Raw genomic sequence first — 16,844 nt, 5'->3', positions numbered from 1 at the left:
TGATGCAAGACAACCAAATCAACGGGGGCGTATCGAACTTCAAGTTCAGGATACAAGTATATATTTCTTATCTGCTGAGGCGTTTATTGAAGTAGAAGGTGAACTTGTAAAGGCGGATGGTACTGCATAATATGCCAATGCACGAGTTGGTTTTGTCAACAAAGGGATCATGGCATTATTTTTGCGCCACATACATGATTGATGGAAGAAATATCGAATTAATTCATAAGGATGTCGATTTTGCTACAACAATAACTGGTCTAGCAAGATATTCTGATGATTATACAAGATCAGCTGGTCCATCAATGATGTTTGCCAAAGATATTGCCAACTACGCCGATCATGTTCAATATATTAAAGTACAAACACCACGAGGTACTGCATCTGATCCACAATGTTGATTTTGAACATGAAGATAGACCAGGTGCTGCTTTTGATGTTATAAAAGGTATTAATGAAAATTTCAACTTGGGATTTGCAACACGCCGAGCAATGTTGTTAGGAAATATAAATTTTTCGTGTGCGATTCCGCTGTCTCACATCTTCGGATTTTGCAGAGATGTTAGAAAAGTCATCTTTGGAGTTAGACACACAGTTGTACTTGTAAGAAACGGTGATGATAATGATGCGATCTGGAGAGGGGATGGTGTTGCTGATGCTGGTAGAGTAAACATAACGAAACTGTCATTGTGGATTCCTGTATTAACTCCATCGGTCATAGAAAAACATAAATTATTGTCTTTTATGGATCAAGGCGGTAAATCATTACTATCATGGTTAACAGTAACCACAGATGCTGTTCAATGTACCGTTAGAGGTATATTTACGTGGCATATAGCATCACAGAAAGGTGTTTCTGCGCCACGACATATTTTGTTTAATCGGTTAAATAGTCAGGAACGTTCACATATGATAGTTGACAATTTCGGTGTTAGCGAGGTTTCGTTGAGGATAAACGGACAACAAGAACCATCCGAAGATATATCATTAAATTATACCATAAATCATGTGGCACGCGCATATCATCGTTTGATGACATTTATGGAACGTGATCTAAACATAGACACAGGGCTGCAAATATCACAGTTAGATTTTACAAGACTGTATCCGATTTATTATTTTTCGCTGGAGCATCTTGATTTATCCAAACAATCTGTCGTTGATATACACTTCCGAGCACATGTTAATACCCCGCCAGTACTTGCGCCTGGTCCACCAGTTGTTTATGGTTCTTACAGAGCAATCGCGATTATACTTAGTGACAAAACCATGTTACTTGAAGGTGGTAGCGGTCGAATGAGAATCGTTGATGCACCAGTGGAAAATCTATAATCATTATTTGGAGCGTGGCAAGTATTTATCATAAAAATGTCATACAGTCACGTTAATGTCACTCTGACTCCCGGTCAGGTGAAAAAACATCAATCAAATTCAACAAAAAACTGCGGAACAAAAATAACGTTAAAACAAGATCAGATTTCTAGTGGTGGTCCAAATAAACTGTCACGAACAAAAAAATCAGATTAAACTCTTTAATAAAGCACTAAAATCAAAAACTGGAATTCAACTTGTTCTTTCTCCGAGTGCCATCAAGGACATGATTAAAACAGGTGGTATTTTTCCACTTCTTGCAACAATAAGAGCGTTAATAGCTGCTACCGCTCCAGCCGTAGCAAAAGCAGCCACGTTAGGTGCTGATGGAACAGCTGCTGGAAGGCATTAAAAAAGGCAACAGGAAAATGATATAAAAAAGGGAAGGGGTCTAAGATTACCAGGATCTCGTTGGGGAAGAGGTCTGAGGCTTCCAGGATCACTTCGTTAGACGCTCCAGCATCAAATTTTGATTTACTCGATGCTGCTAAACGATTAAAGATAAAAAAAACTTCAGAGATGTTTTTATGCGAAATTAATTACCGAATCAACCAAACAGTGTTGAAACAGGTATTATTAATCTCGACTCGAATTCAGGACCCGGTACTCATTGGGTATCATATGCGGTTGATCCACGTGGAATCGTTTATTTTGATTCATACGGGTTAGCTCCACCGCGTGAGTTTATCAAGTATGTTGCACCACTTCACGCGCAAGTTTGGTATTCAACGCTACCCACACAAACAATAACAGATCCGCCAATATGTGGCCATGAAGTAATTAATGTACTTAACGCTATATCAAAATCATCCAAACTGCCACATAAGGTCGTGCATGATTATACAAGCAACCCATTCGTTTTAAACATATCTTAAATTATAATGGTTGATATTTACGGAAGAAGATCTTCTTTTACCGGCGTTAAAAAAAGAAAGATGACATTGATCTGTCGAAGTACGCGACTGAAGATGAACTCGCTTATATTATGAATCTTGATGCAGTTGACCGGGATGAGGTTGTTATTTTTCAGGATCGATATGGTAAACTAAAAACTAGCAATATCAAATGGAATGATATAGTTCGACGAGTACTCGGTGCGGTAACGAATAATATTCCTGTGTTTACTGACAGCGGAAAAATCAGGGACTCAAGTATATCGTTTACAACTATCAGAGATGAAATTACACGAAGCGTTGCTAATCGCGTGAAAATATCCGGTGACACAATGACGGAGAACTCAGCATGAACGGGAATAAAATAGTGGTTTTGAGAGATCCAATATCCGACGAAGATGCCGCAACGAAAAAATATGTTGACGTCAACTACAGCACCGCAGATGGTAAATTATCCACGTTGCGGGCCGAGTATGACGTTCACGTAAACGCGTTTACATATCTCCGTAGAAATTTTAGAAAACTTAACGAAACCGCAGATGAATGTTTTGGTAATCCGTTGACCGTTGACGCAAACTATCTGATATAAAAAAACAACATTAGATACGATTAAAAAAACACAAGAAGACATCTTAGCGGGGATTCCTGAAATCGTTAATAAAATTAGTCTGATTAAACTTCCAGCGAGATTAACTCCCGGGCATATTACCAGCATCGTGTGCACAGTATCATCTGGATTTGCAACATGGTCAGTGCAGAATAATGCTTTCAAATATACCGCAACAGTCACTGGCGTGTACAGGTTGTCTGTGTTCAGTGCTGCAAAATTTGAGATATTCACAACATATCCTTGGCGACATTCCACCGATAGGTTTTCCGGGGTTGTGACTGTTGTATTAAATAAAGGAACCGAAGAAATATTTGCACTGGAAGCAGCTGATAAGACATTAACATCAGCTTCTTACTGGTGGTATTTGGAATTTGTAGCTGAAACACCTCAATCATTTACTGCATAAAATAATAATGAATACCCAAATCGACGTTCAAAATGATGTTGCATCTCAACATTACAGGTACAATCAAGCGCGTGAATGGCAAGCAGCGGTGAAAGATATTATCGAACAATACACAGTAAAAATAAAAAAATTTCGACGACGACTAGTTATCGTCGACGTGATTGTTTATTCAGTATCCTGTTGTTGCTTGAATCGGTGTATTATTATCAACAATGACAATGATGGCACCAGTAGCTGTGACAATGTGTATTTCAGCTACAACAACGATTGCAGTTGTTCTTAATATCATCGCAAAAATAATATCTACTTGCACGATTGAAAAATTATCCGATTACATGATAAAATTACATACGGCGACGGTTGCATACTCGAAGTTATCTTCGTTGTTATCAGCGAGTCTCAGTGATGGAATTATCTCTGATTTCGAATTTTCAGAGATGATTAAAATATACAACTGCGCTGGTATTAAATGTACGAGTATTAATAATGACATCAGTAGAGCTGCTGCAGCAGATCGTGACAAACACAACCTAGCACAAGACCACGATGATCTCAGTAAGCTCGAGTTATCCTAAATTTAAACATCAATTTTCCAACTGCAATTCCAGTAAAAGAAATTGCACTAGCGCAATTACGAGTATATTCTAGTTGCCCAAATATCAGATCGAAATCATTTAATGGTACACCAGCGAATAATTCGCTTGTATTTGCTAATAAAAACAAACCGGATGGAACACCTGATTTAACGTTGGTGGGATACCCACTGGAAGTTATGAGATTCAGCAAATCAACGATGAATTTCAGCGCAGAATAAAAAATATCACCGGAAAAGAATCAAAAATATAAATTAACGTTCATGAACCAACACTATCTTCTGCAATCGAAATGTACTCTCCCGATCATGTCGTAGATATTGATCAATCTTCAATCACAACTGTTTTAGGTTGGCCTGATATTGTGCCAGAATATCATGGACCATCAGAACCGAAGTTAGATGAATTTCTTGCGAACGTGGCCAAATATATAGATGAACTAAATTATCTTGATGGACAATCTGCTCGCGGGTACGTTAGTAGAATTCTCTATAAATTTGAAATTTCTATTAAAATAATTACCAAACAAGTAATTGAATCAATAAGTAAAAAAATTAAGGATGAATATCAAGCTCGATTTAAAATTTTACCAAATTTATTTTCTAGTATTACACAATTTTACAACGACGATGTAAAACAACAAATCATTGCGTCGATACAACCTTTGAATAAGGTTATATCAGATCTTCATGTTGCTAATGAATACGCGGTTAATAGATCAGTCACAAGAATTGTATATGATGGTAAAGTAACAGATTTAAGATTAAATTATTCTTTTAATGATTTATTTACTAGTCATTATAAAATACCACCGAGGAAATATTAAAATTTACAATACCAAAATTTGACACAACTGAATTAAGAAAATCACTTAATGATCTTATCACGAGAAACTTTCCTAAAATCGTCTAATCATGGAGTAAAATAGCTCCACCTCCTGTTGTTCTTACAGACAATAATGATCCACACGGAGGCGGTAGACATATATCTCCCGGAATAGTTAATATAACATCGACAATCGCGGTTAATCTAGTTTGTGATGTGATCGATGGCGGTTATCAAATAGATCTTGGAAAATCAAGTCAGGCTCAGCAAGGATATATCTTATACACGTTCACACCACAAGTTTCCCCAGGAAGTTTAAACCTGCAAGAACCAACTAATGCTGTTTATCTGCGGTGTCATACTAATATGTTTACACGAATAAATTTTAAGTTCACTGACCACCTCAAACGCTTAACTGACCTACGGGGAGAGAAATTAATTGTGAATTTGTATGTAAAATCGTTGATTTTTATCGTAATGATCTTTGATTGGAAATATTTTATTTTATCAGAAATATTTATTTATTCTGAAATATTTTATTTTTTATCAGAAATATTTTTTTTATCAGAAATATTTTATTTATTTTGAAATATTTCATTATTATTCTGAAATATTTTATTTTTATCAAAAATATTATATTTATTCTGAAATATTTATTTTATCAGAAATATTTTATTTTATCAGAAATATTTATTGTTATTCTGAAATATTTTGTTTATTCTGAAATATTTTATTTATTCTGAAATATTTTATTTTTATCAGAAATATTTTATTTTATCAGAAATATCTTATTATTGTTCTGAAATTGTTCCGTAGTTAGGTAGTCAAAATTAACAAAATCAATCAATTTTGTAATTCTGATGGGGTAGATGGTACTCAAAATTATACTAATCGATCAGTTTGTTAAGTCTGATGGGTAGTTAGGAAGTCAAAATTATACAAATCAATCGGTTTTGCAAAAAATACCTCAAAAATATCTTATTATTATTCTGAAATATTTTTTTAAATCTGAAATTGATGAGGTGGTTGGTACTCAAAATTAACAAACTCAATCAATTTTGTAATTCTGATGGGGTGGTTGGTACTCAAAATTAACAAAATCAATGAATTTTGCACAAAAAAATCTTATTATTATTCTGAAATAAATTTTTTTGATCAGAAATATTTTATTTTATCAGAAATATCGTATTATTGTTCTGAAATTGATGGGTGGTTGGTACTTACAAGTATACAAATCGATCAGTTTGTTAATTCTGATGGGGTGGTTGGTACTCAAAATTATACAAATCGATCAGTTTGTTAATTCTGATGGGGTGGGTGGTACTCAACAGTAGACAAATAGATCAGATTTTATGGAGAAAAAAATATTTCAGAATAATAAAATATAAAATATTTAAGAAAAATAAAATATAAAATATTTCAGAATAAATAAAATATTTAAGAAAAATAAAACGTAAAATATTTCAGAAAAATAAAATATTTCAGAATTAAAGAATATTTGAGAATAATAATAAAATATTACACGTACTCATGTTCGGTAGCAAAGTTACTTTGGATCGTTTCACGATATACCATAATTTTTCTTAATCGTCTTACACGAGCATTAATCGATTTCTTTGCCTCGTATTCACGAGATAAACCAAATCTAATTTTTTCTACTTCGGCAGAGAGAGGGATGAATTCCTTGACCTGATCATCTTTTACTGCAGCTAGTAATTAGAATATCGCCGCCTGAATTCGTTTTATAAACTTGTATTCAAACGACAGTGTTAAACGACCATCAATTTTACGTTATTCAAAAATATCAAAATCGGAAATAATCTTTTCAGGATTCAGTTCGTCAGATATATTAATACCGTCTTTTTCTAAGTTTTTAATAGCAACAATTACATCATTGATATTTTCATGGTTCATTATTTAGTATATATATATTTAAAAGAAAAAATATATCCCCATGTGAACCTCTAGTCGAGTGTTCCAACAGACTCAGGAGGATGTTTCAAGGACAGCACAACGTATATGATGAATGAATGAATGACGACACAACATATAATCCCCTTATGAACCCCTAGTCGAGTGTTCTAGCGAGTTGAAGAGGGCGTGTTTCAAGGACAGCACATGATGTATAATGAATGAATGAATGAAGGACGGTACAACATACACCCTTAATTAAGTTAATTCTAGGGACGGCACAGTACATGTAGAAGCATATTTACAGCATTGAATTTACATATTTACATGATTGTATTTACATTTTTACATAATTGTATTTACATAATTACAAGTTCGACACAACATGTAGTATTTACATATTTACAAGGACGGCACAACATATACGGGACCTTCTCTACACTCAACAGATTTTGACACCCTGCTAATAATCAGCCCGTGGCTGATTCAAAACATGTATCCACCACTGGTGACGTGGTGGGAGGGTGTTTTTTCTGTTGAGTTTCGAGGTTTTAAGCGGAGCCCCCAATTAATTATACAAATTGCAAATAAGCGTAACCACCGACAGTTGTCAGTTATGGGACTCCATCGCCAGACCTCGAGTTTCATACTTCGACGCGTTTTTTTCTTTTAATTTTTAATAGTTCGACGCGTTCGCAATGAGCTACGAGAGCATTTGATATACATACGTTTCAGAAATTAGTATGTAGTTATGGTTTCTGAATAGATTATAAGTTATATATATTTCTGCATTAAAACAACGGTTTCTGAATAGATTGTAAATATTTCTGCATTAAAACAACCCTTTATGAATAAATTGTAAAATATCTGCACCAAAACAGCGGTTTCTGAATAGATTGTAAAATATTTCTGTATTAAAACAGCGGTTTCTGTATAGATTGTAAATATTTCTGCATTAAAACAACGTGTTCTGAACAGATCTGAAAATAACTTGCTATATTGTACGATGTAACCATGTTATTTTTCTATTTTGTAAGTTAGGAACCACAAAAATCCTTTTACGAGTATAATTATGTTACACTATTGATATTAATTACGACGTAGATGGTTAATTAACTAATTATGAACATAAAAATCACAATCTACGGAGAAATATATTTTTACAGAATTATCTCCCTTCGATCAAGTCGAAAAAAATCAGTAGTATGTGAGTGGGAATTTCTGACCAAAAAAAAAATTAATCAATTAAATAAATAGCTAATAAATATAATTCGAGGTAATTACTTGCTAAAGATGATAGTTTATCTGATTAACAATAATAGAAAATAATTGTTTGTTTATATTTTTTTGAGAAAGCGGATTTGTATAAATTTTCCGCTACTTTTTGTACTGAATACGGATGAATATCAAAGTATTTCGCAGCAAAATTGATTGATTGAAAAATTTTCTCTTCGATAATCTCTCTATTGAAGGTTTTAATTGCTCTAGGAATCTTTATGTACTTACCAGTCCCTCCTCGTGCAGAATTCTCACTTTGTGTGATAGCCTGAAGATTGGTTAAATTATTATTAAGTTTGTTTATATCAATATGATCGATCACGAAACCGTCTTTGATCAACCCCAAGAAACACTCGTATGTGAATCGGTGACAGAAATAATTTTTTCTTACCCCAAACACCAAATTTAAGATAACCATGATTGTTAACAACGCCAACTGGTCTCTTCAACCTGCAATTTCTATTCAGACCATCACGATTTGATTCGTAGTTTGTCATTGTAGGATGTTTCACAAACTCGTGGTTCATTTATATACTTATATAATTTGTTTAAATCATAATTTGTCTGAAAACTTAGTTAGATAATCCTCCATGGATTTTATCGCGTTGTTACTGTTATTGTTTTATCATAATATCTTTTAAGCTCGCGATATTTTTTCCACCACAATTTCCACACAACTGCGTTTTTCTCCTCAAAACCAAGTCGCAGACACAGCATTGGCCCTAAACAACCTCTACGAACGCTCTGCAAGTGTTGTCCTTAGAATTCCTTTTTACAGGATTTATTACAAGGAGTCAAAGAACCGATCATCAACCATTTGCATCGAGACATTGTATATGTAATATTTTAATTTAAATATTTCTTTGAAATATAATATGAGCGAATTCGATAGATTGTCCCGAATAAAGCCTTGGAAAGCAGCTAAATTTAATCTCGACAGAATATCTCCTGACCTACAGATGCAAGATCTGGTTGATCCGAAAAATTAAAGTTTGAATAATAAAATTCACGACGCCAAGAAAGAATTTCACGCAGATGGTTCATCTCATGTCTGGTCAACGTTCAAGATTATAGGCAACAAAGATATCGTCGACGCTACGATGAACCACAAACGAGCAGCAATTATCGTTAACTACCTTGATAATCGCAAATATCTTTTCAGAATAAAATTTGTCGTGCTAACAGAAACAGATGATTGGATTATCCGTGACAAATATGATCGTGTTCACGCTAATAAAAAACTGTCGTACTAAGTAAAGATTCCAAACCAGGTCTATTAACTGGTATTGACAAACCGTTTTATGAACGAGCATACCATGTAACAGCAATTATTTATGGAATCTATCCGATGAATGAAAAACCCAGCGTTGATAATCAAAAGCCGATGAAATTTTCAAAAATAAACTGTGTACCTGAACGAGTAACAGAACATAAAATAATAAAAGAATGGGGAGAAATGGTTAAATATACCGGAGCGTCTATTAAAGATGTCGCTGAGTTAGAAAAATATTAAAATTCGCAATAACCGTAGCGACTATAACAGGAGAGATTTTGTATGAATCAAAATATAAATCAAAAGGAGCTTTGATTACAATTATTGATCATATCGCACACGCGTGGACTAACGAAGTAACAATATTTCCACGAGATCGAACTGTTAAATTTTACCGCGGAGATATGTTTGATTTTATTAAAGAAATAAGTAAAAACGATCCTGTGTCAGCATGGTTGTTTCAAATTTCTGAAAACGACGAATCAGATATGGAAATAAAAGTAAATTTGATTAATTTGTAAGACTGAATGGTGTTATTTATCGAACAGATCTTCTTCACGAGAAAATGAAAAATCTTGCACTGCAATATACTGATGATACTGACGAACTATTGAGCAATTGTTTTACTGTTCCGTCAGTTGCGGCTCATTTTGCTAGAAAGAAAAATTCGTGTAAACCAACTAGATTTGATTTTCTTGATGATATTATATCGAGTTGTGTCGAATACGGGCACGGTGGACTATGGAATACTAAATACGATCATAAAGATGTTATTTCAGTTGATATGGTTGCATGTTATCCGGGAAGTTTTCTTGGATACGGAGATTATTCTGTATATTTTAAAAGATTTGGTCATCCGACACACGAAATGACGCGAGTATCGCTAAATGGATCATTACCGGATTTTGACCTGACTGGATTTGCTTGTGTCGAATCATTCGAGTTTGCTAAAGATCTTCATACGATCTATTATGTTTGGTTTGGTAGGCATTTTTCAGAAAAAAATGTGGGCACCAATAGTACTATTACGGTATATGCTTGATTGTGCAATATTAATATCGCTGATTGTAAGTGAAGCAATTATATCATATCGAAAACAAACCGAAGTTTGGTTACCACAACAAAAGGAATATTCCGATGATGAAAACCCCCATAAAACAGATTACGAGAATAAAATCGAAAAAGATCTTGGCAGAAAAATAATTCGCAAGTTCACCCAAGGAGGATTATATGATCATAAACGACATTGTAGAAGATTGATCATGGATGATGCTGAGTTAGATTTTATAGTCGCTAATACAACGAATAAAATCACGTTTATAAATCGAGAAATAGCTTTCATGCCAAATGGAACTAAATTAGGTACAATTGTGAGCTATATGGACGGTGAGTCACCTCAATATACTCATTTAAGATCATCAATGTTAGCGTACGTTTCGATAAATTTATTATCGATGATAAATAAGGTTTCTAAGTTTGCTGTCAGAGTCGCTACAGATTCGTTTTATATCAATAAAAAATATTCAGGACTGTTAGAAATATTAAATATAGACACTTGTGCATCGTGGGGTTCGTGGTGAATAAAAGAAGAAAATATCCTTAATTATTCCGAATCCGTTGATGTTGCGGTTAAAGATATTAACCTGATAAAATCAGGTAGAAATAATCAGATATCGTCTGCACTGTCGGTATATGATCCAATAATCAGAAATGAAACGGTTTATCTAAACGGACCTGCAGGTTCTGGTAAAACCACTCGAGCGATCGAACAATTTCAAAATTCAGATATGACCGTGCTAACACCTACACACAGACTTGCGCGAGAAATGAAACAACTAGGAGTACAATCATGTATTTATCATACATTTTTAGGTACAAAGATGATGTATGGACTCCTGATCGAATGGGAGAAAAATGTATTCCGAGGATTATCGTTTGGGATGAAATATGTACTGTGTCCTTGGAAAGAGTAAAAATATTTCTCGATTGGTTATTAACAAGAAATACTGTTGTGATAATGTGCACCGATCACGGTCAACCACCACCTATAGATGGACCATCTCCACATGATTGGCTGAAAAATTTCGTTGACTACTATGAAGAAATAACTGAAGATCATAGAGCACTTGATGTAAAATTAAAGGAATTTAAAAAATTAATCAGACTACAACCGAATAAAATTCAATGTGAAGTAATGCGAGAGATAATTTCAGAAACACAACAATGAACGACTTTTTACAAACGTGGAGACCAAACGATTTGATAGTTGCAAGTAGAAAGATAGTTCGTGATACACTTCAACGGGAGTTGTTTCAGTTACAACGAGAGAAATTTCCAACGTTGCCAGTTCCGTTATGTTATCGACCATCAGATACGCGACGGCAAAATATTGACGTTGATATACCAGGACAGGGGAAACAGAATCTTGTGTTGAATGATATTGTCGGAGTTGATATTGATTTCGTTGAAGATGCTCTATGCGCTGATAAATCCCCGTGGACGTTTGGATACGCGATGACGATTCATTCATCTCAAGGATCAACTATTACTGATACAGTTGCTTGGATCGTTGATGATCGTATCGAATGGTTGAACTTGGTTTATCTTGCAGTGTCTCGAGATAGAAAAATATCTCAACTGCAGAGAATCGTCATGGACTCGTCAGTGATCAGTAATGACCTCGACGGTGATATAATAAGAAAAAAATTCTCTGGTTATAAACAAAGTGACAAAAAACAAACAAACTCCATTTTGATCTTGATACTGAATATATTAACACGCTGAAACAACAAAAGAATAATCATTGTGCAAGTTGTAATTGTATAATGTTAAGGCGGTATCTGAAAAATGATTCAAGACAATTTACCGCAGATAGAAAAAATAACAATCTTGGTCATACCCGAGAAAATATCATGTTGACCTGTCTTGAGTGTAATCGACCTAGAGGTGCTAGTTAAGTGATTTGGATGGTAATTGTGTGTATTCGGGAATTATTTGTAATTGTTCACGTACAAATCCACGTTGAGGAGCAGTTGAATAAAGTCTGTAGATTGCTGGTCTACCAGTGGATCTTGTTACGCTAGATATCATGTGCGTCGTAATACTCCATATAGGATCAGTCGCTCTTTTTTTGCCACCTTCAAGTTCACTGGGTTCATATAAATACCTGACAGTGGTATTACCTCATACTGGTTGTCTTGAAAAATCACGTTGTTGTATTGGTATATGTTTTCTTGAAATTGCATGAATAGGTTTCATGTTGGTTGTTCGAATAATCTCATTATTTAATGCAGTTATCACATTTGTAATCTTGCCACCCATTCGCGAGAGCTTTTATCTTGAATAAATTCCTTCGCGTATTGATATCCAAATAACCGCTCAGCGAGTGTTCGATTAAATCTTTCAACAATTGCCTGATCACGATGAATTGCAGTATGTCCACGTCGTATTTTGACAAATCGGATTGCAAAATAGAGGTCAAATGAAGTAGGTAAAATTGTGGAAAAACGTATATTTTTGAAATGTATCGATTCATTGATTTCTATCAGTATATATTCCCATTAAAGGTAATTAACATCATGACTTCTGGCTGATTAACAGTGCTAGTGACTTCGCAAGCTTTTGACGGCCAGATGATGCCACAGGCAGGAACTATTAAAGGTAATACCATAAATATCATTTTATTTCGTTTTAATTATTTGCGTCATGGTGAATGTTGGAAAGGAGTTTATTCTTTTTGTCATACTCACCGAATATTAGCCCACACTCCTCTAGACCAGCTTCTTTTATAGACACGGTGATGTCATGAAGAGTCTGGAAATTATCCCTTATAACGTAGAAATCCTTCCCAATCCATTTTGTACGAAAAAGGTCTTTCTCCATCTTTAAGCTAGATCTGTGAAAAGATGCATTCGATTCACGTTGCTTAAGTTTGTCAGACATTTTCTCAAATGAGGAATATAGACGTGTCAGTTTAACATGCAACTACTTCAGTAGCGACGTCCTCGTCACTTTTCAATGCGATTCCAATACTTATGTAGCTCTGAAAGGATATCGGAGGCAACCGTAGTGATTCTCCATATCATTATGGCGGATGAATATCCAGCTATATATTAAAAAATATATCGTTGGTATAAATAATAGAAGTTGGGATAATACTGGACGACATAAAAATCCTGTTAGGCTAATATTGAACGATATAAAAACCCATGCATCTGCTTCTCTAAATTATAATGTTACACTTTTAACCTTTGAATTAAACAATTTAATCTGTTTAAGTTCCAGTCCATCCCTTACACTGCTAATATTTGTGTCGTGATTGAGGTAATTATAACGTAATATCAACAGTTACCTTGAGGTATCTTAAATTAGTAACAGTTTAAATTCGAGTTCATTTTTAAGCATTTGTAAATAAGAAAGGTAAACGTTCTGATTGATTAAAACTTTCTATGATGCTCAAATTTACAATTTCCAACCGGCCCACATAAATCTTGGTCACGTGTAGAAATAATACAATTTCATTGCGTACCTTAAGCAAAGGGTAAATAGAAGAAAAATATATACGTGATTTGTATTTAACTGAAAAGTAATAGGTCGTGCGATGTTTTACATTGTGTCATATTTAATGCAATAAAGGTCGTCGCACATGAGGTCATTAAGAAAGAAACCAATTGTTTATCTCTCTTTTAGTACCCATGTGTATTTTACATTGTTGCTTTGTCTGGCCATGATTTGGTCTTGATAACATCAAAAATACCAATTCATAACATAATTATCTGTTTGATAAACATTTTAATTAGATGTATGCATGTCTATTGTATCCATTTGGTGAAGTCCTTTTGAAAACTATTATAACGTTTTCTCTATTTTGACAGTTTATTGCAATTAGCAAGGAAGTTCTCGACAGTTTCGTATGAAGGTCTACCTTGTTTTGCTCTCCAACATCGTCTGCAATGTCCTCTCAATAATAATTTGTTTCTTGCAAAGAATATGATTGCTTTGACAATGGCAGTTTATTTGACGTCTCGAAAGTTGAAACCTTGCAATTGATTTAGCTGTTTTAATACACATCTTCTGAAGTGTCGCCTTTGACGATGTAAGAGTTTGAATACTGATTTGTAGTGAATACTACATATATTTTGTTATGACAGGTTTGTAGGCCGATGCATGGAGGATTGTGAAAGGCACGTTTATATGCAAAATAGCTTTGCAATTTGAAAGCTATTTTATTGCAACGTAATTGATTCAGACTAGTAATTATATTTGAACTATTGCAGAACAAATAAGGACAAATATCTATTGCGTATGATGGCTTACTTGGTAATTAAATTTTTTTTTATACCGAGGGAAGTATTAGCTAGATATCTTAACAGCAGGAACATCAATCGCTGAATTTTGACGCTAGTTACTAAATAATTTTATTAGATGTGCAATGATTCTTTTAGACACTCAAGATCAAAGCGAATAATATTCACACAGTCTGATCAGGTTGAATTTTGTATTGCTTTTTACTTAAAAAGCTTAATGATATAAAAAAGCCCAAACGATGCATAATTTATAAAAATCACATGCTCTGGTTCATGCTACTTACACATAGAGATGTTAGCACTGTAAAGATTCAATGGGCCAGAGCAGACATTATAGTCCATACCTAATTGGCATTAAGCTGTAGTAAAGCCATGCGAAACAGTACACATTTGGGTGGGTAACTATTTATGAATTTTAACGGAAGTTCTTAAAGTTATGAAAATTTGAAATGGGATATATTATGTTGTACAACCCGCGTATGTGTTCCAACTGACTCATGGCGCACTGCTAGACTGCGCCAGAAACGTGTGGAAAGATTATTACGTGTTGTAAAGAGCTGGAAGATTAGATTGATCTGCTGGCTAAAGGAGTTTCAGTTACGAGTATTTGCTTAATAATATTTTTGCAGTAGGCTCTTTATTAGTAATTGGTATATGAATGGGAAGTAGATACATAAGACATTGTTATATGTTTCCAGGTTGGATGAATTAAAAGCTTAATGCAGTTTTTTATTTTCATTCGAAGTTGATGTATCAACGGTCATTCATATCGTTAACGTTCTGTAAGTATTTACTCTTGTGTATGGTATCTTTAACTTGCGTGTAGTTACATGTGAATTTCTAATATTGATAGAGTATAATTATCTATCACAGCTAGTGGAAGGACGAAAGTATATTTGTAGAGTGCATTATAACCAGGTAGCACTTGTCATTTCGTCCAATATTTACCAACTGAAAACAATAATTCTTTTATTGCTCTGTGGTGGTCGCACTGAACTGCTGACACAGTAGACAGCAATAAATCTTACATAAATAATGCAATAATCTCTCTAACTTATGGTTGTTCAAGTTTCTACCGATGTTTAAGACCTGATAATAATTCCATGCTGAACATATATAAATACCATTTAAACTTGCAAAGATTTGCTTTGAAATATAAAGATCGATGGAGAGACAGAAAAAAGAAAGTTATGTCAAATATTTACGGCTCTTGAAATGCAGTGTACATGGCAAGGCAAGTGGGGACATTAGTTTTACAGCTACACCAACAAACAAAAAATGAGAGAAGAAATAGAGAACACATATCTCCTCCCAGTAAATTTAAATGGAATTTAAATGGGAAAGCCATTCGTTTCTCTGACACACTGAGTAAGGGCAAATGAAGGTGTGGCATGGCCCATAAAATAATTTAATATCCATGAACAAAGGGCAAATTCATTACATTTATATCCTGTAAGTGTCATTAATGTCTATTAATTTTCACTTATTATGTGTGCCTAATTTCAAATGCAGATAATATATGCCAGTAAAACCTTATGGTATATAAACGTTTACATCAAAGGTCATATCCATGATTTAAAATACAAAGCTAATATCAATTTTTGACGCCCGTATTGAGAACCCGAGGCTTTAAAAATGATGTTTATGCTTGCCGAAAATGCAAGATGTCAGTTTACAAAATACAGCAGACAGCCATTTACAGAATATACCAGACAGTCCTTGTACAGAATATACCGGTGAGACATGTACAGAATATACCAGACAGCAATTTACAGAATATACCAGCCAAACTTTTACAGAATATACCAGACGTCCATTTACGTAATATACCAAACAGCCATTTACAGAATATACCAGACGGCCATTTACAGAATATACCAGAGAGACTTTTACAGAATTTACCAGACAGCCATTTACGGGATATAGCAGACAACCATTTACAAAATATGCCATGCAGCCATTTATAGAATATACCAGATAGTCATTGTACAAAATTTACCAGACAGAATTTTACAGAATATACCAGACATCCATTTACAGAATATGCCAGACAGCCATTTACAGATTATAGCAGATAGTCATTGTACAGAATATAACAGAGAGACATTAACAAAATGTACCAGAGAGATATTTACAGAATATAACAGAGAATTTACAGAATATAAGAGAGAGACATTTACAGAATAGAACAGAGAGCAATTTACAGAATATCCCAGAAAAACATGTACAGAATATACCAGACAGCCATTTACAAAATATACCAGATAGTCATTGTTCATAATTTACCATACAGCCATTTACAGAATGTACCACACAGCCATTTTCAGAATATACCACACAGCAATTTACAGAATATACCAGATAGTCATTGTACATAT

The 16,844-nt window shown here is 34.1% G+C and overlaps 1 protein-coding gene across 3 annotated transcripts in view; it reads right to left on the bottom strand.

Moving 5' to 3' along the window:
• LOC149783192 (uncharacterized) overlaps positions 1 to 16,844 on the bottom strand; it is a 55,444-nt gene that overhangs the window by 26,024 nt on the left and 12,576 nt on the right. For 2 of the 3 annotated variants that reach the window (XM_089931424.1, XM_089931422.1), the window contains exon 2: positions 12,910 to 13,055. The exons of the other annotated variant lie outside the window; for it this stretch is intronic. In XM_089931424.1, the coding sequence (XP_089787550.1) occupies positions 12,910 to 13,042 (133 nt within the window). In that variant the 5' untranslated portion in view covers positions 13,043 to 13,055. The remainder of the gene's footprint in view (positions 1 to 12,909; positions 13,056 to 16,844) is intronic. 3 annotated transcript variants of the gene reach the window in all.

This window comes from Sinohyriopsis cumingii, chromosome 14, assembly GCF_028554795.1.
Source record: "Sinohyriopsis cumingii isolate HCF-2022 chromosome 14, ASM2855479v2, whole genome shotgun sequence".
Taxonomy (NCBI): domain Eukaryota; kingdom Metazoa; phylum Mollusca; class Bivalvia; order Unionida; family Unionidae; genus Sinohyriopsis; species Sinohyriopsis cumingii.
Note: the sequence above shows the minus strand (reverse complement) of the source record. Positions and strands in the feature narration are given on the sequence as shown.